Raw genomic sequence first — 24,920 nt, 5'->3', positions numbered from 1 at the left:
TCATCTGGTCTCTGCTAGAGGCAACAAGCAGGAAGGTGATATGACCCAAGGGCACCTATTTCAATGTACGGTACATTCTTGGTTTCCCCTTTTGTTCTTGTCTCACTCTCCTAACCCCAATTTGCATTTCCATGTTACCGGATCTCCCCACCTTGACTGCACATTACCTTTTTCATTTTCTTCTCCCCTTGTCAGGTTACCAAGAGAAGCAGCCTGACCCCACCCCTGAGGGAAAATGGAAAACACAGTGGTAGCAGGGATCTGTATAAAGACACCAGTGAAGGCCAGCTGGATGGATGCAGCAGTTTAGGGACCACAAAGTACGTTGCAATAATAATTGTATTGCCGTGTAGGGATGGACAAACGGGTCAATTTTCATTTCTTACCATTTCCCATTTTTTTCCAATCTTATGTTCAGTTCACTACACTTCCATTATCAGTTTGCAAATTTTAAGTCCTCATGAAAATTCACCAGCACTTTATTACACCTTTTCCCTGATACACATTTTAACATGCAATTTTGCCTAATACAGTATATACATTTTTGAAATCAATTTTTCCTCCTGTGATGCACTTGTGTCCCCCCCCCACTAACATATGCATTTTTATCTGCACATTGTCCTAATATATACATTAGTTGGGGAACCGCATTGCAAAATTCAGAGAAAAGCAAAATTCAGAGAATAGCAGTGTTTCTGTGTGCATATTGTTCTGCAAAGTGCAAATTAGGCAAGTTCACATTAAAATTAAAGTTCACATTAAAATGTGAACTGAATAGGATTTCTTCCCCATCTCCTACTTGCATGTAGTGTTGGGTTTTTGTTTTTGTTTAAATATGCTTTTACCACAATAATGTAACCCATAATGGTCAAAGCAAACAGACAGTTGACATATACAGTAGTGTGGTGTTGGTTTTTGGTGGGGTTTTTTTAGTGTGCGCTGTCCAATTCGAGACTTAAAATGACATTGCAGTCACCACACTCTCTAATGGCAAAAATCTTTTGCCAAAACTCATGCACTAACAAACATACCCAACCAACAATGACTACCAGACATGAACACATCGGAGATGAGTGATTAATAGCATGACACTATTACAAGAACATGACACACATGACAATCACACCCTGTCACCACTTTGGAACATGCCCAAAATCTACAATGTGTTTTCTTAATGTTTTTTCTATTTTTTCATTTTTTTAAAAAGAAAATTAATTCAAGTTATGTTTTGCCTGGCCCTGGCCCTCTAGGGCTTCCAAGCCAGATCCTTCTAAAATTGTGGCATCAAATGACTCAACCTGCTGGACAAATCCAACCAATTTCAACATTCAGAGGAAAGCAGGGAATCCACCACAGCAGAATAATTTCTCAAATGCAGGCCACTCCCCACATTACAAGTGCAATATGTGAAACAGCTGGCAATATGTGAAACAGCTGGCCACCAATAGAGGTACAATGCTCCTGAATCTAACTTCTTGAAGGGCTCGTGGTAAAACTCTTGGACATGTTCCTTTGGATTAAAAAAAAATTAAGAATAAAAAAGTTGGAGATTTTAGCAACAACAGATTACAGAAATCTAATCCGGTTGCGAATTCAATAAATGTACTACGGATACATGCAAACTCATTTCCACTATTGCTCTCTTGAGCTTTAGAATTCATTCATATGTTGCTTCGCAAGGGATTAATAAATTAATGGAAATAAACTTGCCAACATTTGGAAAAAACCCGCATCCCTTAATACCTTTTCCATTATATGCAAGCCACATTTCCTTTGGCACTTAGTACCTGCAGTTTCTCCTCCAGAAAGATCAACAAGTCTCATTTACTTTGAGCAACTTAAGTCCCACTGCCAGGACTATGACATCCCATATTTTCAACAGTATCCAGCCTATTCTTCTAGGCTGCGATGATTCAGGTTTGAAAGAATCAACTATATGCAGTTGTGGGATGGTACCATTGCCTACATGTCCTGCCCATCCATCCATCCATTAACTTGAGAGCACTTTTGTTCTAAAGATGATGCTTTGAAGGAGCACTTCATTATTTGATCATTCATAGCACTGTACACAAGCATGCTCCACCTCCGGAATAGCGCTCTCTCTTTTTGGCATGCAATGATCTTTCTGGATAAGCCTGCATTACATCAATGCTTCAGGAATGCAAAGCTGTGATTGAAGAGAATCCTGCATATAAATTATATGGTAGAACACAAATTAGAGGAGACACCTGAACAGAGATAGAGGAAGGGGGGGATAAAGGGAGAACCAAGACTTTCGTCACCATGAAGATTAATATGTGAAGGGTAGCCTGTTGTATCTTCACCAAGAAGGCTAGAAATAAGTACCGGAGAGGGGGTGGGAGAGGAAGCAAGGTTGTTGAGGTATTTCTATTACTAGGCAAAGCTGTTTTCCCCAGCCAGCCAAAACCAGATGTTGGTGTGATTTTCAGTGAGGAAGCTGGTATGGATCTTTCTGGAAAGTGGTCTCTTCAGTGAAACAGATATTATACCGTGGCTGTAAGTGCTGCAAAACTTGCAAATAACTTTCCTTCCCGCCGCATGTTACAAGTTGTGTGGATCAAAAGAAAAGCCAATTTCTAAACAAGCCTTATTGCACCAACGTAGGATGTAAACGTCCTGGTGCAACATAAGGAGAAACTTTCCAGCAGAGCAGACCCACCCACAGCGGCTTTGAACATGTGGGACTGCCTGTAGTCCCACCCTGTGTGCATGCATGGGGGGGGGACGGGACAGGGACAAGCAATATAAGCCCCAGAAGGTTGCTGAATGGAGTATTTGGACATGCACATGCTGCATTTGTGGTGTGCGAACTGTTCTGGCTTTCAATCAGCTACCTTGTTCAAGGTCTTGCTATCATATAAAGCTCTGAACAATTCAGGACTAGGTTACCTGAAATACTACCTGCTCCTCTGTAGACCTGTAAGAGCACTTAGATCTGGGGCATAGCTGCCAAGTCTCCCGTTTTTTGTGGGAAACCCCCGTATTTTAAACTGTTTCCCGCTGGCAGCCCAGATTGGAAAAAATCCAGTAAATCCCCCGGATTTCCTACCTGCCAGGGAGGCTCCATTTTGGGTGCCGGCGCCGCCCAATTTCCAGTGCCCAGACATGGGTAGCGCGGCACCGGAAGTCGCTTCTACGCATGTCCAGACATGCGTAGAAGCGACTTCCGGTGACGTGCCACTGCTGATCCCGCATTTTTCAGCGGGAGACTTGGCAGCTATGATCTGGGGAAATTACAATATATCAAAGGGTGGTGACCTGGAAACAGGCATTTTCTGCTTTTGCCTGTACTGTGGAATGCCCTTCCCTTCTGCCAAATGTGATACAGCAACCATCAGAGGCTTCAGACATCTTGTGAAGACTTGTCTTTTTGCCTTGGCTTTCCTCGACCCATAAGATCGCGCCTTGTTTTAAGATGAATCCCCCGAATCATTGTTTTATTTGCTTTTATACTTTTTATGGGTTTTATGTTGTAGTTTTGTTTTAATCAACAGTGTTCTATATTGCACATAATGTTTTTAAAATCTCTAAGCACTAAGTGGATTGAGAGAAGCTTTTTAAATAAGTAAAACAAATAAGGAGCTTGTGAGTATAAGCTGATGTGGCCCTGACAACTAGCAGTCCAACACCTGGAAGGGAACAGGTTCCCATAATGCTTATTTTCCCCTTTTCCATTCAATATTCCAGCTCACTCCCACACATTTTTAGACCCCAAATATAAGATTGGTTGTGTGTCCTTGAGCAAAGTGCACCCCTTCTGCTGCTGCTCTCTGCTGGGCTTTGTGTAAGCTTCTCACCTGTGTGGCAGATGCATAGAATAAGAGATGGTACACTCAAACTTTAGTCGAGACTATAAACTCACTGGGCTCCTTAGATGAAAGGCATCAACTCAGTGGTGTAGTTGTCAGGGGTCAAGGCAGGGGGAGGATCTGCTGCTATTTCTGCAGCAGTGTCCCTGTCTCGACCCAATCAGCATGAAAGGGGAACTCTTTACCCACTGTATGTTCCAAAGCTAAGCATTTAGGAACACTGAAAACATAAGGTGTGCAAGTTCTGTTATGTACAATATGTAAACAGAAGACAAAGCACAATATGTGCTCAGAAAATAGTAGATCTAGCTAAAAGGGAAACCAAGGAGAGCATTGATTATTACAATTCATCATTATTTTTATTGTTTAGGGAAGATTTTAATGTTTGACAGACTGCTGTATTTTAATATTTTGTTGAAAGCCACCCAGAGTGGCTGGGGAAACCCAGCCAGATGGGCAGGGTATGTATGTATGTATGTATGTATGTATGTATGTATGTATGTATAAATAAATAATAATAATAATATTCTTGTATAACCTTAGAAGGGGCATGCATGTGAGGGTGTGTGGCTGTCATGAAATAAACCTGCACCTCTGACTATGCCACTTCACTACTGCATAATCTAGCAATTTACCCTATTTGTTCTACAAGCCCTTACAGCTGAAACATAGCCAACTCTAAAAGTTGCATTAGAAAGACCAAGGCAAAAAACAAGGGTATTGAATTTCCCAAGATGTGCTTTTTTCACAGAGGACAGCCAAAAGATCCTTATAAAGAAGGGATTTGTGTATTTTGGTTGCAATCCCGGCAAGTCGTGCTGAATATATATGCAAAAGGCTTTAACATTTATCAACAGCTCTTCCTTCCTTCCTTTAGAACAATACCATTTCCGTGTTTTGATCCAACCAGAGGAGGGAGAGAGAGAGAGAGAGACCCAACACCAAATAGCATCTACCCCAGAAGCACCACAGACAGCAACCAGGCTTCTTACACGAGAAACACTTGGGGACTCCCTTTGCCTTTGCCATCACACACGTGGAAACCTTCTTACATTGACTATTGGATACTGAGAAAAAGAAAGGAATTGGCATGGGTTTAGTTACAACACTTGCTCTGTTTTCATGAGTCAGCAATCACAAAATATGAGGTCATTCAGTGGACCCCAGTGTGCATGTATTACACGGTTTCATTCCAAACATCTTTTTGCTATATCCAACACAGTGCCTGCAAGTGTAACTCTAAGCACAGGTGTCACCAGCATTTGGCAGAATTGTGCAATATAAGTATAATTTATAACCGCTTGCATTTAAAAAAATGAATTATTTTCTTATAAAATTTAAATATCTGACCAAGTTCAATTATAACTTTTAGAACGGTTTACATTTATATATTTTAAAAGGCAACACATTCTATTATAACACAAAATAAAAGAGCAGCAATTAACATTGCATGCCCAGCCAAAGTCCCCTCTCCCGGCGCACATAACTGCTGAGTAAAAGGAATGGACACAACAACTGTCTGGGATTTAAACGGGCACAACTTTATTGATTTCAGATGTGGGAAGCTTTGGCATAGGCATCGGGTGTGCATCCCTCTCAGCCCCCCCCCCCCCGGCTGGGGGAACTGAGGCATGACAGGGTCTATTTGGGGGTGGATCCACTGCAAAACGCAGGTTTGCTTGGATGGCCCCCAAGCGCCAAGGGAAGCTCTATGGCCTGCTAGCCCTATGCAGTTGGCTCTTTGGGCAGACACTTCCCTCCAGACCCCTCTAACGGGGTACCCTGTTAACATCACCACAAGGAATAGGGGTGGGTGAATCACCACCTCACCACACCCCGATTAGATGAAAGACTACATGATTCCGCCCAAGGCCTAAAACGCCAAAGTTGTGACTAGTGATATGGGGATGGCGAAACCTGCAGAGCAAGGAAAATTCCTTCCTGGCTCCGAAAACAGCAACCATCACAAGGCTACAGCAAAGCCCGGCTAGCTGAAAAGAAATGGTTAGAGCAGTAAACAACTATTAATGAAGGGAGGGGAAGAGTGGGTGGTGCTCCCGGCTGACTGGATGCTGTGCTGAGTGGTTGGCTGGGCTAAGTAGATGGCCATGCCCCCCCCCGGGCCACCCATGGATTGGCTCATTTTAAGGAGGGGTTTGGTGAGAACTTGTGAGCCTCTGCAGTGGCCATTCTAAAATAGCGCTGCATGTCTGCATGAAAGAGGAAGCGTCACGTCAAGCTGCAACCGCTACTCACCGTCAAGACGGTAAGTGGTAATTAAGAGCAGAAAAATATTAAACAGTTCTAGCTGCCACCACCTTTAATCACAGCACCAGAGCCCCCCCCCCATCACTGCCACCGATCATTGTCCTCGTGGATTATGGCATTAATTTTTTCAAGAATAAAAAGGAAGGATGATGCTGCCATCCTTCAAGAATGTAGATACTACCTGAACTGGTGAAATGGTTCACACACACACACACACACACACACACACACACACACACACACCTGGCTTCCACCACAAACTTGGTTATTTCCAATGCAGCTTCATGCAGTGTTATAACCAGTTCTACTTGTAGAACTTCTACTTGAACTAATATTCAATTGCATTTTAAATTTTTGCTTGTCGCGCATTGCCCTGAGCTCTTTTTAAAGGAAAGGTGATTCATAGCTAGCCTAAATAAATAAATAAAATTCTGATATGCTATTTCACAGTCTGTCCTTGGCCCACCTTGGAGATATTAGTAGCCATGGCAGATGCCCCAAGTTAGGATTATGCCAAACACTGCAACTCTTAACGGTTAACCCCAGAGGAGCTTTGTTGAAATGAATGGGAACTGCACAAGAGAATGGATCTCAGACATTTTTGTAAATTGTTTTATTATTTTAAAGAACTGTACCCTTACTTTATTCCCCCCTCCCAAAGGGGATCCAAAACAGTTAATAAAACAGAAAATATCATTCAGTATTCAATAACATGTTTCACATACACTGTTCCTAACAACAGCAATAATAAAGCCAAAATATTAACATAATAAATCAACAACCCATAACAATTTCTAGGAATTCTTTGAAACCCCTAGCCAAGATTGTTCCTTGTGCACCAACCTATCAAAATGATTGAGTCAATGAAAATGGGGGTAGAGTATTGCCAAAAAAGAGCACATAGATTTGCATAAAACATGTACATGCTGTTTTAGCCATAGTTATTATAATCAACATAGAAATACAATACGTCTCACCATAGTGGAAAAGACTGACCAAGTGAGTTTTATGCCTGGCCTGCCAGCTGTTGCTGGGCAATTTCAAGGCCTCTGCTTTCCTTTCTTATGGTTCTTTATCTTGAACCAAACAGAAGGCACATTGAAGTGAAGGACTATCCTCTGGAAATCCTTTAGAAGATGGAGGACTGTCATCTGTAAAGTAGGACACATGGCCACCCAAGGGCTGAAAATCAGAACACCACAAGTTTATAGGACAGTGGTAAGGCAGGCACACACATTTATTCTAAATGGTAGTTCACAGCATGCCTTGTCTGCTACTTGTCTTCACTCTTGATCTGCATGAGCTTTGGACTATGCATCTGTTCATTGTAAAACAAGATGGTACCGGTAGCACACAGGGAACAATAAGGACCAGTAGATTCAAAGCTATCCTTCTGAAATCTGAAAGTGCAAGGCCTTGGGAAATAAAGATCTTTGGGGCAGAGTGTCTTGAAACCACAAAGTTTGAATCAAAATTGAGTGACTTCAGTCAATCCCTGTATCAAGCTGAGTATCACATTGCTGTTAACAAGTTGAATTTCTTAACTTTGCACTCAAAATGAAGCACATGCCTTAACTTCTGCAAGCACAGACTTTTTTGCATTTCACTTCTCCCATGCCAAGCTATTGAGACTGCCCAGTATCTACTCACCCATCCCTTTAGTATGGTTGAAGTCTCCTTTCACCACTTTGCAGGTTTTGCCATCTCCATTGCAGATGCCGCAACGATCTTCTTTGGCAGCTGATCCGATGATCCCATCACAGCCAATTTTCTAATGATAACAAGAGGTTCTTCATTATTTTGATGGAAAATATTTGCAAAGGGGTCTGTTTTGATTAAGCACAGGATTGCAAAGAGAAAACTGGGCGTTAGAAGAGGTGTTGTTGGGTAGGGCCAAAGTTGCTGTTAGAAAGGGAAACTGCAAAATGGATCTATTAAAAAAAAATCAATGAGACTCTTGCCAACATCCTGCCCTCCTCTGGCCTGATCCACTTCAGCATTTGTCAACCCTAGGTGGAGGTTGTGATTGATTGCAGTTGGGTATAGGGAGGACTTTTGGAGAGTTAGTTTTGTGTTTTTGCCTAATGTCTTACGGTGTGTATGAGTGTTTTCCTTCCTTGTGATAAGTTCCTGTGGGTTCTGCTTAAGCACCTGCCACTCAATCTGGAGAGACTCCTCCCCCTGAAGAGGACACAAGAATCTGAAGACCCTGCCTGTCTCCAGAAAGGGGAGTCATAACTATCAGGAATGTCATTCCCCCCATCTGTAAACTGAAATTCACGGTAAGAAAAAAAAAATCCCCTCTGATATGAATGTTTGTATGTTATTTTCACTATGATATGCATTTACACACACAATTTACCCTAGTACAGTGGACGTAATCTGTGATGGAGGCACGCCCACAACCCGCAGTGTTTGCATCCTGAAGCGCCACGCCTACGCAGGCGCCATTTAGCGCTTCTGCGCATGTGCAAAGCGCAATTTAACGCTTCTGCACATGTGCGAGCGGCGAAACCTGGAAGTAACCCTTTCTGGTACTTCCGGGTTTCCTGTGGTCCACAACCCAAAAACACGTAACCTGAAGCAGCCGTAAGATGAGGTATGACTGCATATGCATTTATGTACACATGGAGAACTGCATTGCATATTTTGTAGAATTTCAAAAAATGACTGTGCTTGTTTTGGGAAGTATAAATTAGGCAGCTTTGCCTTTAAATGCAAACTGCATCAAATTTCTCCTCCATCATTAGACTCCAGTGCAGGTGTAATGGAACTACATTTCCCCCCCACGCCCTCCCCTACCTGGCACGGGTCGCAGGGCTGTGGATGCGGCAGTGGCTACTATACTCCATTAAACCCTGCCACTGCTGGTCAGGGATTTGGACTTCATCCTACGTGTCTTTTGGCTCCCACGTACGTCAGGGCCATTTAGCTGTTGTCTTGGGAGTACTGCCTTACAATATTGGGTGACTGCCTTTTGCAAAACATCTGTGATGGCTGTTACAGAAATTTAGATGTTGTTAAATCCCTTCTTTTCAGAAACTTTTAAACTCCATTGGGAAAGGGCTTACATTTTGCAAGTAAAAAAGAAAAGAAAAAAGAATACTGTACAAGGGGCAAGTTTCCAGAACTTGGGGTGAGGGGAAGCTCGAGGTGCTCTTAATAAACATAGCTATTCTAACACAATTCTCAAATCATTCTTGTTTTTGGATATTTTCCAACACTCACATAGAACTTTAGAGTATTTAAAGATGCTATTATTGAATTCAGCAACCAGCTGGGATGTTACAAAGAGAGAATTATTGTATAAAGTAGAGAATAATGATCAGTGGTGGAAACAGTTGAATCAAGAAGAAAATGCTCATGCCTATTAAAAGAAAGTGTGTGTGTGTGTGTGTGTGTGTGTGCGCACACACACACACACACGCCTGTGTTCAAGAAATGCAGGCAATTGTGTTTTATTTACTTGGGGTAAATACTTAGGGTAGTTTTACAATGAGCTCCAAATAGCCTACATCCAGGTCACTGAGGGCTTTACAGATTAAAAACAACACCCCAAATTGTGTCAATAAATCAGATGTTAGGAAACGGTGTTTGAGAAGGTTGGGGTATACCTAGGAGTTGGCCAAGTTGTCAGCCACAAGAATCCAAAGAAACCAGAGGATGCACTAGAAGTCCTCCAGAAGACGCTTGAGCTCTTGGGCAAATACCCTTGAAGAACATCACTTAACCTCCTCCAGCTGTTCAAGTCTAATATACCAAGTGCACATCATCATGCAATATTGGGTTACTGCAATGCGCTCCATTTGGGGTTTCCCTTGTGCTTGATCTGGAAGCTATAGTTTGTGCAGAATGCTACAGTACAATTGCTGACAGAAGTGAAACCCTACCAGCATATAACACCTCTGCTCAGAGACCTGCACTGGTTGCCAAAGTGCTACCGGTCCAAATTCAAGGTGTTGCTATTAGTATATAAAGCCTTTAAATTTGGGTTCTCAGCGGTTGTTGGACTACAACTTCCATCATCCCTAGCTAGCAGGAACCAGTGGTCAGGGATGATGGGAGTTGTTGTACAACAACAGCTGGAGACCCAAGTTTGAGAAACGTTGCCTTTGGACCTGCTTACTTGGGAGATTGCCTTACCCCAGGCACCCCCAAATTGCGGCCCTCCAGATGTTTTGGCCTACAACTCCCATGATCCCTAGCTAACAGGACCAGTGGTCGGGGAAGATGGGAATTGTAGTCCAAAACATCTGGAGGGCCGAAGTTTGGGGGTGCCTGCCTTACCCCATACACGCCCACTTGGCTGCTTCAATCTATAGAACCGGCACTGTTACAGGTGCAACATAATACTTCAATGCATTTGTAAAAAACAAAACAAAACAGACTTTTAGGGTGGCAACACGCACACTTTTTTATGTTCTAAATAGTTGGTTTTCACTGGTTGTTGTTGTTTTATTACCAAGAATTTAATTGTTTTATTCTTGTTGAAAAACATGTTGAGGTTGTAAGTGGTATATAAATCTTGTGAGATAAATGAAATGAAATGAAATAAACAATGCTTAGCATAGAAACCTAGCTTTGCATATACATGCTCAGGTAAACTTTGGTTCAATATGAAAACATCTTCATATCCTGCATTTAAAAAGACTGCGCCATCTCTGGGAATTCACATTTCTTCTAGCTTTCAAGAATTCTCACTGCAGCAGGAAGATATGACCCAGGGACATAATTTTCATGTGGGGGTATTTTCAAATAAACAGTTCTCGGCCCGAAAACCGAGGCCCTATGGCAAGAGGATGTAATCACAGCTAAGCACAGTCACAGTTCCAGTAATTCCCTGAACACATTTTATACTACCTGCTAGCCTTTCCCAACAGACATGCCTTTGCTGAAGCTTAACATATCATCCTCATTATTATCATCTTCCATAGTTAAGTCATGCACAAGGCAAATATTATTGCTTAGAGAGAATAACAAAAAAGTTACTCCACCTGGCACTTGCCATGAACGCAGAGGTCAGTCTCGTAAGGCCCGCATGGTGTACCGTCGACTACCCTGTCAGACACCAACACAGGGGAATCCTTTCCAAACAGGGAGCAATAAAGTTCACAGGGCTTATCTGAAACACACACACACACAAAAAAAAAACACCAGGCAAGAAAATTGACTTTAACCATCTCATGTACACGAAGCACTTGAAAATTATTGGGACATGTATATGATATGCAACAGATAAGATGGTATTCAATTAATGCGAACTGTCAGTGCAAGAATTTATCCTTGTGCAATGGGACTTCCTTCCATAGCTGCCAAGTCTCCCGTATTCCCCGGGAAATCCCCGTTTTTCCAGCTGTTCGTAGCTGAAAAAACAGAATTTTTTGTTTTCCCCTGGTTTATTCTGGCGCTGCGGCCATTTTTGAACTGGGCGGAGCAGGCTCAGATGCGACTTTTGATGCTGCTCTGCCCAGTTCCAAAATGGCGGCAGCGCTACTTCCGGTCTGCTACTTCCGCCCGGTCCCTTATTTCTCCGACAGCAACTCGGCAGGTATGCTTCCTTCCCTTCTCTTCAGATCTAGGGGGCCAAAGTGGGCGGGGGGGGGGAGTGGAAAGATGTTCCACTGCACAAGCAAAAATCATTATGCCAGCAAATAGTGCTACTTTGGATACAAACCACTATTTCGTATGGTAAAAGATGTAAATTTACTTGTATTAATTTAGATAAACATGGATACCAAACCCACAGGCAATGCAATTCCGAATGCTTGGCCCCCAACAATCTCACGGAACATCGTAGAACAAAATGCAGTGCAACAGCAGGTTTAATTTGTTTTTTAATTATAACAGTTGCATCTGTTTATGTAACTAGATGTAACTGCCCTGAAACTTTATGATGAAAGGTGGGCAAGAAATCTTATAGGCAGACAATAAAATAAATATAAATCAGCAAGTTATATTATCTAAACTATCACCACCAAAACAACAGTACTGGCCTATTTGGTCATTGAAAAGCCAGCACAGTACATATTCTAAATGAATTGCCACACATATGTGTATATCACTCAGTGACTCCATGTTAATAAGTTTAAAATAATACATAAACAAAACCATAAAAATAAAAAACTGTACTGAAGGGTGGGAGGCAGGGGGAAATAATGTACAAGCGTACAGAAATGTACCATCCATGATGACAGCAGTCCAAAGGCTTTTCTTCTTGTTGGTGTACCTCTCATGAGTCTGGCACTGCTGGTCTCGGAATGTGGGCACCCCTTTGGGGCAGGGCAAGTTTTCACAAACTGTGTGTTCGACACTCGTGCCACGGCAGTTTTTGCCTCCGGGTCCAGGGCTGTTAGTGAATAAACACATGGGTAGCCATTAGCAGGAGACAGCTAATGGATCATAAATGCAATACTGTTGTCAGCGTAGGACTCTGAGATGGAACTACAGGGTCGCACCCAGCAGAATGAACCAGAGGGGCCCCACATGCAGGAGGGCTGTTTTGTCATATTTGAAGTAATACGTGTGTGTGTGTGTGTGTGTGTGTGTGTGTGTGTGTGTGTGTGTGTGTTTAACCTAGCAAAGGGAGAATGTACTGTAGACCTTGGAAGCACACATGTCTGTCTGAGCAGAATTTTAGCAATTTGAGTTGTGCTAAGACTAGATGAGCTCTCAAAGGGAGAAAAAAGTAAGGCTTGTGAAAGACAACTTCCCGTGTGAGGTCTACCAAATATTAATCATGATAGGGAAATGGAACATCCATTCCCAGAGGAAGTATGCCTTTTAAAATCAGCTTTGGGGAGCAAACAACAGGAAACCTGCATCACCTTTAATCCCTGCTTCTGGCTTCCCAGTAGTATCTGCAAGACCTGTTGTAAACAGAATAATGGACCATATGCACCCTTGTTAGAATCCAACAGGACTCTAACCACTCTTAATCCCAACCACTAAAATCATTATTATTTTTTAAAACATTGCCATGAAATAAGCAGCATTTGTGTCAGCAGAATTTTCTGGCCAGTTAACTGGGAGGTGAAGGTTAACCAACAAAACCACTAGTCCTCATTCCTCTCTAAAAGGTACTTTTTTTGCTGACTACGGCACTGTAACCCTGATGGGGCTGCCAGATGGGGAGACAGAACAAGAGCCCATCGAGCCCACTACTCTCTACTGCAGTGACTTTCAAGCATTGGCCTGTGGACTACAAGCTTCAATCAGATGTAAGGATGGAGAACAATTGAGAATATCTGTACTTGGCCCTGGCCATTATTTATTTACTTTTTTTCCTGATGATGGAAACAGGCTGTTTTGAACAGGGCTGGCTTATCAAACAAGCTAACAAACAGTGCACATCATTTTCATAGTATGCTGTCGGTGAAAGACTTGGGCTCTTCATTTCTTATCACCTTCAAGTCTAAATACAGAAGTGGGATAAATGCTGAACCTGTCCCAGGAGTAAAGCTTTTTTCACATAAACAACTTTATGTGAAGTTGACTTCACATGACTTTGCTCATGAAAACAAGCAAATCCCTTGCATTCGAAAGAAAGACTACGGTTATTAAGAGTTATGCATGTGCTTCGGTTTACAGAACAAAAACGTTTATTATGTAATCCATTAAGTTCCTTAGAATTTTTCAAGTGGTCTGGAGGTGGAGGATCTACTTCAATGGGTAGCAGCAGTCCAATATCTGAGGCAATGGTCCTTTCCAGCCAAAAGGTTCTTCAACCAGATGCTAGGAATTGACCCTGGGACCTTCTGCATGCAGAGCATATGATCCAGCACTCAGCTACTGGCCCTCCTTAACTCAAAACTCACCACACTGGACTGTCATTTATAACATCCTCTTACCACCCCCATTGATTTCTAAAGCTCTTTACATTTAACACAGCTGCTGAGTTCTAGCATGCAAAATGGTTGCACAGTATGGGTGGGGAACATGATCTCTGTATACACAAGTTACCTTGTTAATAGAATCCGCTGAATAAAATCCAAACCCGAATGCTTTCCTGTCTCAGATGCTACACGTGGGAGAAGCTCATGCTAAAGCTCCCGGGATCTAATCCTCGTTATCTAAATAAGGCCTAAAACATCCAATTCCTAAATCCTCCTTGGCCAGGCAGAATTTCCATAAAAGATTCCAATCTGCAGCTGGAACTCATCTGCGTCACCATGCCAGGAATAGAGTGTCTTTTGTGAAGAACCGTGCCACTACCAAACACACACACACCACAAACACACACGTGTTTAATCAATGAAGTTGGGGAAGGGCCACAGCTCAGTGACAGAGCATCTGCTATGAACGCAGAAGGTCCCAGCCCCAGGCTCCGTTTCTGGCATCTCTAGTTAAAAGAATAAGAACACAGGAAGTCACCTTATGGCATTGAGTCAGACCATGGCTCCATCTAGTCCAGAATTTACTCTGATTAGCAGCAACTCCCTGCGATTTTGGAGGGGGGGGGGGCTTTCCCCTGCCCAGCATGGAGACCAGGTAGGATCAGCTTGCAAGTGACATGAACACCCTCCCCTGCCTGAGGCCCTAGAGCAGGCGTTGGCAACGTTTTCCGGCCATGGGCTGGATCATCACCACTGACGCTGGTCTGTGGGCCGGACACGCTCCGCACTTGTGCAGAAGCAATTTCCAGTGCTGCGCTGCCCATTTCCAGAGTGCCGGAAATCGCTTCTGTGCATGCTCGGACATGCGCAGAAGCGATTTCCAGCTTCTGGGCATGGGCAGCGCGGCACCGTAAATCGCTTCTGTGCATGCCTGGACATGCGCAGAAGCGATTTCTGGTGTATGGGCATGCCCAGACGCTGTTTCTGGCATCTGCATGTGCCATTTTCGGCACCACTCAGCGAGTCCCCGCGCCGCGTGCCGCCGGTTTAGCGTGGTGTGGTGCGGGAACATGCCGAGCGGGCGGCTCGGTGACCGGGCAGCTCATGGGCCGGATAAACGGCCTCCGTGGGTTGCATCCAGCCCATGGGCCAGAGGTTGCCTGCTATGGTTAGTTAGAACAGGTAATACTGAGCTAGATGGATGAATAGCCGGACCTGTTGCAAGCCAACTTAATGTGTGCCTATGCTCTTTTTTTGAAAAGGAGTCAAATACCTGTTAGAAATGAAAATGCATCAATGGCAAAGGAAGGAAGGAGGGCAAAACTCTTGAGACTAGTAGCAGCATGGTAGCCAAGATGCTGAACTGTGAGCTAGCAAACCCAGGATTCCTATCCCACCTTTGCCACCAAATCACTCAGACGTTATTCACGTGAAGGAGCGATGTGGGGAGGAAAGGGCTGTGAAGTCTCACCTCTGCCCCTGGCAGATGACTCAGGGTTTCCCCCAGCCCTGTCCCAGCTTCTGCACATTCCCTTTACTTGGAAACAAAAGGGGGGGGGGGAGTGCTGTTGCGCTCAGGTCATTCTGGTGGGCTTGCTATAGGCATCTGGATGGTCACTGTGAGAACAGGATGCTGGACTAGTTGGGCCTTTGGTATGATCCACTAGGGCTCTTCTTATGTTCATTTTCTCTGGCTCCCGGAACCCTGATAATGGAGGGCTCCGGGACTCAGAGAGGCCTAGACGCACAGGTTTCCCTGCCACAGACATCCATGTTGTGAGGGACAGGGGATATCGCGAAGTCCCTCCCCTCCTGAGTTCAAGCCCATCCCCGAGCACAGGGGGAAGCAGAGAGAGTTCCGATTCCAGTGGGGAAGCAGGAAGTCGTGTCCGAGGCTCAGGCAAGGTAGAGGAGCCAGGGTCCCAGGTGGGACAGGAAGGGGCAAATAAGGGGGGGAGACCCATCCCCCCAACTCCGGAATTACGCAGAAAGAGGAGAGGAAAGAGGATGGGTCTACCCAGGCTTTTGTGTTGGAGAAAGACGCGCCAAAAGCCATTCGGAGGTTCTGAACCCGACTGAACACATAGCTCCGTGTAAATAGCAATGACTTCAGCACTGTAAATACGCAGCACCAATAAAAGAATAAAATGCAGAGCTGTGTAGAGTCGTTACTCTGAAGTAGCCCGCTCCGGCCACTGTGACACATGTTAATTCCGGGATCAGAAGAGACACATGTCATTTTACACCCCACCCCCCGGTCCCTTTATGCAAGTAATTTAAAAAAGAACCCCCCTCAAAATTCATCAACATTTGAGTGTAAATTTCTCCTAATATACACATTTTTGCAAAGCACTTTTTCTTAATATAACACATTTTTTGTATGTTATTTTCCCTTAGGCATGCACATTTACCCAGTATATGCATTTTTGTACTCTTTGCATGGCTGGAGAACAGCAGTGCAAAATTCATTTTAAAAAGTAAGAATTTTCGGGGGAAATTCAGGAAAGTGGGATGGCTGGGTTTTGATTTGCATATTGTTTTGGAAGATGGACAAAATCAATTTTCTCCTCCATCCCTGGCAGAGAACACCACCACCATTACTGAATTCCCCAAACGAAGTATTTTTTAAATCCTCAACCAATAGTTTTGGACAGCAAATAAACCAGCTGCCGAAGAACAAAGAATGCAGACAGGAATATAAAGTGAATCTATAGAGAGAGAGAGAGTGAAACAGGATCGTGTGCCATTTACGAGCCAAGAACTTACATGAGCAAAAGAATGTGAAAAATCAGCGCAAAAATCTGGTGCATTAAAGTAAGAGGCACCGGAGAGATTTGGTTTTACTGAAGTTGATGCACACATTACATTTCTAGTCCGCTCAAGCAGATTTTGTTGACCCCAGATATCCACATAGCGTGTACTATCTAGGCAACTATAGATGAGATTGGCACACAGCATGGTAATTTCTGTGATTTTTCATAGTATTGGGCCTTGAGCAATGCTGCAGCTTTGAGTGATGTGTACTGGAGAGTTAGCTTATGCACAAAAGAAATGAGGAAATGGCAAGGAAAGCAGACCAAGCTACAAAGGAGTCTGCTGAAGTAACGGCTGTATCTTTTGGCCTCTTCCACAGCCTACTTTATTTAATACATTTGTATACCACAGCTTTTCTGTGAAACTCAAGGAGGCATACAGGACCAGAAGGTCTTGTGTCGTGTCAAGGCACGGTCCAACCCTGGTTTGGTTCAGCCAGAGCATCTGTTTTGCACGCAGAAGACCTTAGGTCCAATTCCAGGCATCTCCAGGTACTACTAGAAGATAACCCTAGCTGATACCCTGGAGAGCTGCTGCCAGTCAGGGTAGACTATACTAAGCTAGATGGACCAACAGTCTGACTCAGCATAAGGCAGCGTCCTAGGTTATGTAAGATTCCTTCAGGCTTTAATGTCTCCTTGGAATGAGGCAACTTACGGTGGATTGTCACATTTGCGTTGTCTGAATCTGGCACCGGTCCCACACGTCCTGCTGCACATGCTCCACTGGCTCCACATGCTCCAGTCTCCATCTACATGTTCGGGGATGGGAGTTTTGCTGACACACTCCCCAGTTCGGCACCACTGGAATGGAACAGGGGTTAAATAGCGTGGCCAGTGGCTTGAACGCCACAGGTGCTTTGAAACAAATAAGGGAATGGCTACAAGGATGCAGTTAAGCACAAGCGGAAGCACTTGTTAAGCTGAAATAAAGAGAAATTACAGGTATATACCAGCCATTACCACAGGCAACTCAAGGTGCTTCTCATCTTTTTATCTCCATATCAACCCTGAGAGATGGTGACCGGCACAAAGTCACTCAATGAACTTCATGGTTGGAGTGTGTGCCCATAGTTCTGGACCCTTGCGGTCGCAATATCCTCTTGGAATTAGGTAAATAAATATTGGAGATAAATGTTTCTTTACTCTTGTCATCAGGAGTCTCTCTATATAGAGATTAAAACTCTTTCTCTGAAACTGAACCCCCGGTGTCGTTTTGACTATCTTTTGTCCTTGCCTGGGCGCAACTTAAAGGACCCTTAATGGCTGATGTAAAAGCAGTTGTAAAAACTGCAATCAGAGCCTTGAAACACTTTTGAGGTGATAGTATTATTATTTATTCAATTTATATTTTCCCGCCCTTTATCAAAAGATCCCAGGGGGGTGTACAATGTTAAAAAGACATCACAGAACATCAATGATAACAACATAGTAAAAAACATAGTAAAAAAAAAACCCATACTGATAGGCAGCCTAATACAGTAATAAAGCAATCATCCTGAGAAATATGCCAGAGGAAGATGGATGGGACCAACACTCCAGCTGGGTGTTAGTGAGCAGAGACAAAGGGGTTTATGGGATGTAGGATTTCAGTTTGGATGGTGTAAGCAAGGAAAATTGTTTGGAGCACCATGTGGGCTGGCTGGGGCAGGCTCTAACAAAGAGACAGACAGCCTGGTTGATTTATCTGTTCCGAGACTCAAGCATGCTCTGCTTATTGGAGAAGTAAGAGAACTCTGAGGAAGATTTTTTGGGGCATACCTGCCAAGTTGCTGTCAGAGAAATAAGGGACCGGGCCGGAAATAGCAGACCGGAAGTAGCGCTGCCGCCATTTTGGAACTGGGCGGAGCATGCTCAGAAGTGACTTTTGATGCTGCTTTGCCCAGTTCCAAAATGGCCGTCGCACCAGAACTCGCACTGCAGCAATTTTGGAACCGGGCAGAGCAGCATCAAAAGTCGCTTCTGAGCATGCTCCGCCCAGTCCCAAAATGGCCACCGCATCAGAATTAACTGGGGAAAAACAAAAAAAATCATTTTTTCAGCTAGGAACAGCTGGAAAAACGGGGATTTCCCAGGGAAAACGGGAGACTTGGCAGCTATGTTTCGGGGGGGGGGGACTTATCTGGAAGCCTGTAGTCTGCTGCTTAGAGCATTCTTCTCTAAAATAATAAGAAACCAGTATCAGATACTGATACTGCCAATAGTAAGAGTACAGTAGGCCCCAAACTACCTGCAGTTAACTTACACGATCATAGCCTTGCACACTTTGCGAATGAATGAATGAATGATGGGAGACCTGAAAAAAGCCATCAGAAGGGGCTTTGTGAGATTTCACAACAGCATCCAGAGCACTTGTACAACCTTCCCAGAGCCTGGGAAGCAAGGCAAACGACTTAAAAATATATTTCTGTGCTAGGCTTTCCTGCTGTGGAAATTTCTAAGCCCTCTGCCTTGCGCTTCCCAGCCTCTAGGAGAGTAGCACGAGGACTCTGGAAGGCTTTGTGAGGCTCCCAAGATCTTACCTGCTCAGTGCACCAGCATTAAACAGGTAGGGAAAGGGTTGTCAATTTCAGGGTGTATGTGTCTTCCTGACTGCATAATTTTGCCTTTGCGCACAACCCCCCCAGAACGTAACCCCCACGTAAGTTTCTGGTCTACTGTATTGAGGCTCACTAACTCTTTGCCATAATGTAATTAATGCACACCCCACACAACGATTCCTTAGGAAAACATGCAAAAACATTATCTGAGTAGAAAACGGTCTTGAAAAGCAAGTGGGAGGGCAACTCTTAGAAAACTGATACTGTCGACTGGCTAGAAAAATTTGCTATCAGGCAGCATAGAGACACAGCAAATAAATAAAAAGACCAGGCCTGAATTCTCCCTTAGGGGGGTTACCTTGTCTGCTCCGCATTCTGTGCCATCCAGAGGAGGGTCCAATTTGGTTTTGCAAGATGCATCTCCTTCCACAAGGCACCAGAGACCAGCACACATCAAATGCTGCCAACATAAAAGCAAAGGCATTTTGTCCTTTTTTTCCGGAGATATCAGCTATTGTTTGTGAGGGAGAATGTCTCTCATGTGAATCCAGAAGTATCTGATTGGCTTCATTTTTAAGCAAAGTGATATTTTCAAAGAACAACACTGTTATGTTTTCAGCACTAACCACCTGGGCTGGAAATCTGCATCCACACACACACACACTTGACTGGGGGAAATGTGATACTGTACTTTTTATTTCTACCATATCCCCCTCTTCTCTTTCTCTTCCTCATTCCCCAAAGAAATAAAGTAGATGCTTTTGGTAAACAATCTAGCTGCTTATTTTAGATCAATATGGGAGCTTGAGACTTCCCGATCTCTGCAACACCTCTCTTCTCTGCTCATAATCTGCACCAGTTTCCCCCCCTCTTTGCCTTTATTGCAAGATGAGTGCCACAACCCCATAGTCGCCTTTGACTGGATTTAACCATTCACGGGTCCTTTACCTTTAACTTTTTACCTTCCCTTTTTGTATGCAGCTTTGATTAATATACACATGTTGGTACGTATGCTATTTTCAATAATGTGTGTATGTCTATGCACATTTCCCTCTAATATACCGTATGCATTGTTTGGCTGGAGAACCACATCACACAATTTGTTGAATTCCAAATGTGCCTTAAAAAGATCCTCAGAGAACCTCACCAGGACAATTTGGGATGACCTCTAAAGCATCAACAGAACTGGGGGTCTTGTGTATGTATGTGTGTTTTTAATTTAATTTTTCTTAAAGATTTTTTGTGATACAAAACAAACAATAAACAAGGAAAAGTACATATAGTGTCTCCAGTTTCAATTCATAGACTCTTTTTTCACAGTCCATTTACATTCAATATGCGACACTATGGCAATGAACCAGCAAAGAAGTTCTACTTTTGTTATTGCTCAGAGACACACACAAAAATCTCATGTGAAGTTAATAACATGTCTAATTGCTGTCCTTGTGTTTTATGGTTTTCGTAAGTTGGGGTATTTAAAAAGTGTGACTGTTTTCACTTTGCTGTTTTATATGAAGCTTAAGTGTTTGGTTTCACTGCTTCTGTATATTGCAAGACTTTCCTCTTACTAGAAAATATTTTTCATATTATTATTATTATTAAAATGTATTACAACCCATTTTACACTTACTGGAATGTCTTAAAAATGTTTGCATGGGTTTCAGTTTGGCTGATTGTCAAAAGGCACTCTGGCTTAATGGGGGGAAAGGAAAAGGAGGGAGAACAAACTTTAAATAGAATTGTAAAATACAATGTGGGAATTTAAGAATATCCAAATTTTTAAAGTGATGGCTATAAATAAGCAAAGGGCTTGAGAAACTGAAACACAAGCAGCTTTGAATTAACTTCGACAGGGGATGGTGTGGCAATGCAAAACTACAATTACGCTTCCTTTGAATTAGTTAAGATCTGTATTGTGGAATACCAAGCATAGCTCCTCTCTCTTAAACAAAAAACCAGCCCCAACATTCGCTGAAGGCATTCTCTCTAAAGCTGCTGCATACTGACAAATTAATCTTCCTGCAAAACAGTATGCCACAAGAGGCTGCCTTATAAGTTCATGGGTTGCAATAAAACAACCGAAACAATCTGCCTAAAAAAACAAAAGAGAACTCAGGATCCAACCCCTGGAACCCACAAGGTTTTAAAAAAGTGATCCCCTGTGTGTTCCTGATTTGCTTTGTCCCATTTGCCCTCCTCCTATGTAAGTTTACATCTCTCTCTCTCTCTCTCTCTCTCTCTCTCTCTCTCTCTCTCTCTCTCTCTCTCTCTCTCTCTCTCACACACACACACACACACACACACACACACACACAGTTGCCTAGGATGCTAGTCCTGCTCAGAGTAGACTCACTGAAATGAATTAAAAATCCAAACATTAATTTCAAAGGATCTGCCCTAAGTAGGATTTAGTTGCATGTAGCCTTTTATTATGACCAAAGTATCTTACCCCAAAAGATCTGCACAAACCAGTTTACCTGAATGCATTATTCTCAGGGTGGGGGGACTCATTTGTTTATAATTGCATAATCATATGGGACTAAATTGCATTATGTTGTAAGGACATTTTATTAAGAATTGTAAAGTTGGAAGGGACCCAAGGGTCATCTAGTCCAACCCACTGCAATGCCTGGAACCTGGCATTGGGCTGCAAGAATGTACTGTAAATTATCACATTTTCAAAATGTCTGATAGCCAAGTTCCACTACTTTTCACAGCCTGGGAGTAGTGGCTCCCTCTGATTGTACCCAATGTTTTATGACCAACAAATTTGCTAGGCAATTTTTTTAAAAAGACACAAAAATGAGCATTTTTCTAGCAGATTTACAACTTTGGGAAACGGGGGGGGGGCGCACTGGAAGGATCTTTGCACCATGGCACCAGATATACTTAAGACGGCCCTGAAGGCAGCGGCTGGAGTCGCAAGCAGCAGCCTTGGCTAAGCTGTTCCTTTCCCTTCAGCTCCTTCACTGTCTCGCAGCCCCTCCCCTCCAGCTGACTCTGCCCTGCCTATGATATGAATAATAGAATCATAGAATCGTAGAGTTGGAAGAGACCACAAGGGCCATCCAGTCCAACCCCCTGCCGAGCAGGAGACACCATCAAAGCATTCTTGACATATGCCTGTCAAGCCTCTGTTTAAAGACCTCCAAGGAAGGAGACTCCACCACACTCCTTGGTAGCAAATTCCACTGCCGAACAGCTCTTAATGTCAGGAAGTTCTTCTTAATGTTTAGGTGGAATCTTCTTTCTTGTAGTTTGAATCCATTGCTCCGTGTCCGCTTCTCTGGAGCAGCAGAAAACAACCTTTCACCCTCTTATATATGACATCCTTTTATATATTTGAACATGGCTATCATATCACCCCTTAACCTTCTCTTCTCCAGGCTAAACATACCCAGCTCCCTAAGCCGTTCCTCATAAGGCATCGTTTCCAGGCCTTTGACCATTTTGGTTGCCCTCTTCTGGACACGTTCCAGCTTGTCAATATCCTTTTTGAACTGTGGTGCCGAGAACTGGACACAGTACTCCAGGTGAGGTCTGACCAGAGCAGAATACAGTGGTACTATTACTTCCCTTGATCTAGATGCTATACTCCTATTGATGCAGCCCATAATTGCATTGGCTTTTTTAGCTGCTGCATCACACTGCTGACTCATGTCAAGTTTGTGGTCTACCAAGACTCCTACTTTCACATGTACTACTCTCAAGCCAGGTGTCTCCCATCCTGTATTTGTGCCTTTCATTTTTTTTGCCCAAGTGTAGTACTTTACATTTCTCCTTGTTAAAATTCATCTTGTTTGCTTTGGCCCAGTTGTCTAATCTGTTAAGGTCATTTTGAAGTGTGATCCTGTCCTCTGGGGTATTAGCCACCCCTCCCAATTTGATGTCATCTGCAAACTTGCTCAGGATGTCCTCAAGCCCATCATCCAAGTCATTGATAAAGATGTTGAATCAGATTGGGCCCAAGACAGAACCCTGTGGCACCCCACTAGTCACTTATTTTCAAATCCAAAACTTGGCAGCTATGATACCAAGTGATGTGTAATATTGGTGGGAAATGACTGATTGAGCTGCCTTAATGTTACAGAAGAGAGAGAAGGCAGAAGTGTCAGTAACTGAACTGCTCAGACCGTACAAGAAGGCTAGGGCACATGATAGGTCCAGGGAAGATGAGAGAAGCATCAGCAGCAGAAGGAAGGAGAAGGCAGAGGCCTTCAGGGTCAGAAAGCAGGGATCTCAGAAGTGCAGGAGGGCACAAAGCACTCCAATATGAAATTTAAATTTAAAATAAAAAGGGATCATAACTCAGTTCTCCACCACTTCATTATTGGTCACATAGGCAGATTTCTTTTTTTTTTGAAACACACACACACACGAATTTTAAATTTTTGTGTGTGTGTGTATACAATCCTGCATTGTATATATTTGTATACCATCCTTCATCCACAGATCTCAGGGCAGTTCGCAACAAGAGAGCTTGAAAATGATGAAAAAGGAAGTGCCATGAAGTGGAATGGGCTCAATCAATAACAAAAACACACACAAAAAAAAACCAAGAAAGCTGACAGCTTGAATTAAATCCCTAACCACAACAATTTAAAGCACAATCTAAATACAGCTTTAAAAGGATAGTACTGCTGGTTTCCTCATTGAGGAGTTCCTGATAAAGTATCTAGGAATCTCAGGGTTTGCTAGAGATCCAGTTTGAAAAGCAGAATTTTCTGTATTCCATTTAGAGAGCATTTACAGTATTCAAATCACAATGATCATGCCCCCCTTAAGTTAAACTTCTGAAGTATGACAAGGTCAAAGTGCACTGCATCTAGCTATTTAACAAGGCTATAAATCTTGGGGGAAACAGCTGGTGCTGGGATCAAGGGGTTCATCTTTTTGCCATTATACTGAAATATGAACATGAGAGCAAGTGAAATGTAGCAAATTCTTTAAAAAGAGAGATATAAAACATTCTGCTCCAGTCACCTGATTTATACTGGATATAGTACAGAGGCAAATAATTTGGGGAAAATGTAAGTTCTATGAGCTGCAATTTTCCTTTCAAGCAATTGCCCTTAGTGTGACAGAAGACAGAAATCCAGCTTATGTTTCCCCCACCCTACCGCCAATGATACCCATTTTTAAAAGTTTGGTTTTTGTAAATCCCACACAGGATGACTTTATTCCATTCAGTAGTATTGGTTTCCTCTTTTACCCTATAACATGAACTAACAATAAAGTTCCGTTCAACATTAAGACCACATCCACACATACATAAAAAGCACTTTTGTTCCACTTTAAAAGACATGGCTTCTTCCCAGATAATCCTTGGAACTGGAGTTTGTAAAGGGCCTCGTAACAACTCTCTGCTCCCTTAACAAACTCCAGTTCCCAGGATTCTTGGAGAGGAAGCCATGGATTAAGAGAGGATTAGAAAGTGTAGGGGCCATAACCCTCATTTCCTTGAACAATAGTAAAATAATATTACACAATATTGAAACTGGTTGGACAATTGTGCCTCAAATTCGCAGAGGGTGAATTGGGGACGCCATTCTACTGAATAATCTCCAGGGGGGACTGAAATTCTCTAACAGTTAAAAAAAATGTCAAAACATTCATTTCCAATGAAATTTGGCTCAT

At 43.1% G+C, this 24,920-nt stretch overlaps 1 protein-coding gene across 2 annotated transcripts in view; it reads right to left on the bottom strand.

Annotated features, from left to right (window-relative positions):
* The window catches only part of ADAMTS17 (ADAM metallopeptidase with thrombospondin type 1 motif 17), a 167,607-nt gene that overhangs the window by 51,916 nt on the left and 90,771 nt on the right, over nt 1-24,920 (bottom strand). Inside the window, exons 11-16 of one of the 2 annotated variants that reach the window (XM_035130683.3) lie at nt 19,642-19,743; nt 17,402-17,547; nt 12,278-12,444; nt 11,093-11,220; nt 7,749-7,869; nt 4,823-4,897 (exon numbers count right to left, since the gene is read on the bottom strand). In XM_035130683.3, coding sequence (XP_034986574.1) covers nt 4,823-4,897; nt 7,749-7,869; nt 11,093-11,220; nt 12,278-12,444; nt 17,402-17,547; nt 19,642-19,743 — 739 coding nt within the window. The remainder of the gene's footprint in view (nt 1-4,822; nt 4,898-7,748; nt 7,870-11,092; nt 11,221-12,277; nt 12,445-17,401; nt 17,548-19,641; nt 19,744-24,920) is intronic. The other variant, XM_035130684.3, reaches the window with a different exon arrangement.

The sequence above is a fragment of the Zootoca vivipara genome, chromosome 13, assembly GCF_965207765.1.
Source record: "Zootoca vivipara chromosome 13, rZooViv2.hap1.1, whole genome shotgun sequence".
Taxonomy (NCBI): domain Eukaryota; kingdom Metazoa; phylum Chordata; class Lepidosauria; order Squamata; family Lacertidae; genus Zootoca; species Zootoca vivipara.
Note: the sequence above shows the minus strand (reverse complement) of the source record. Positions and strands in the feature narration are given on the sequence as shown.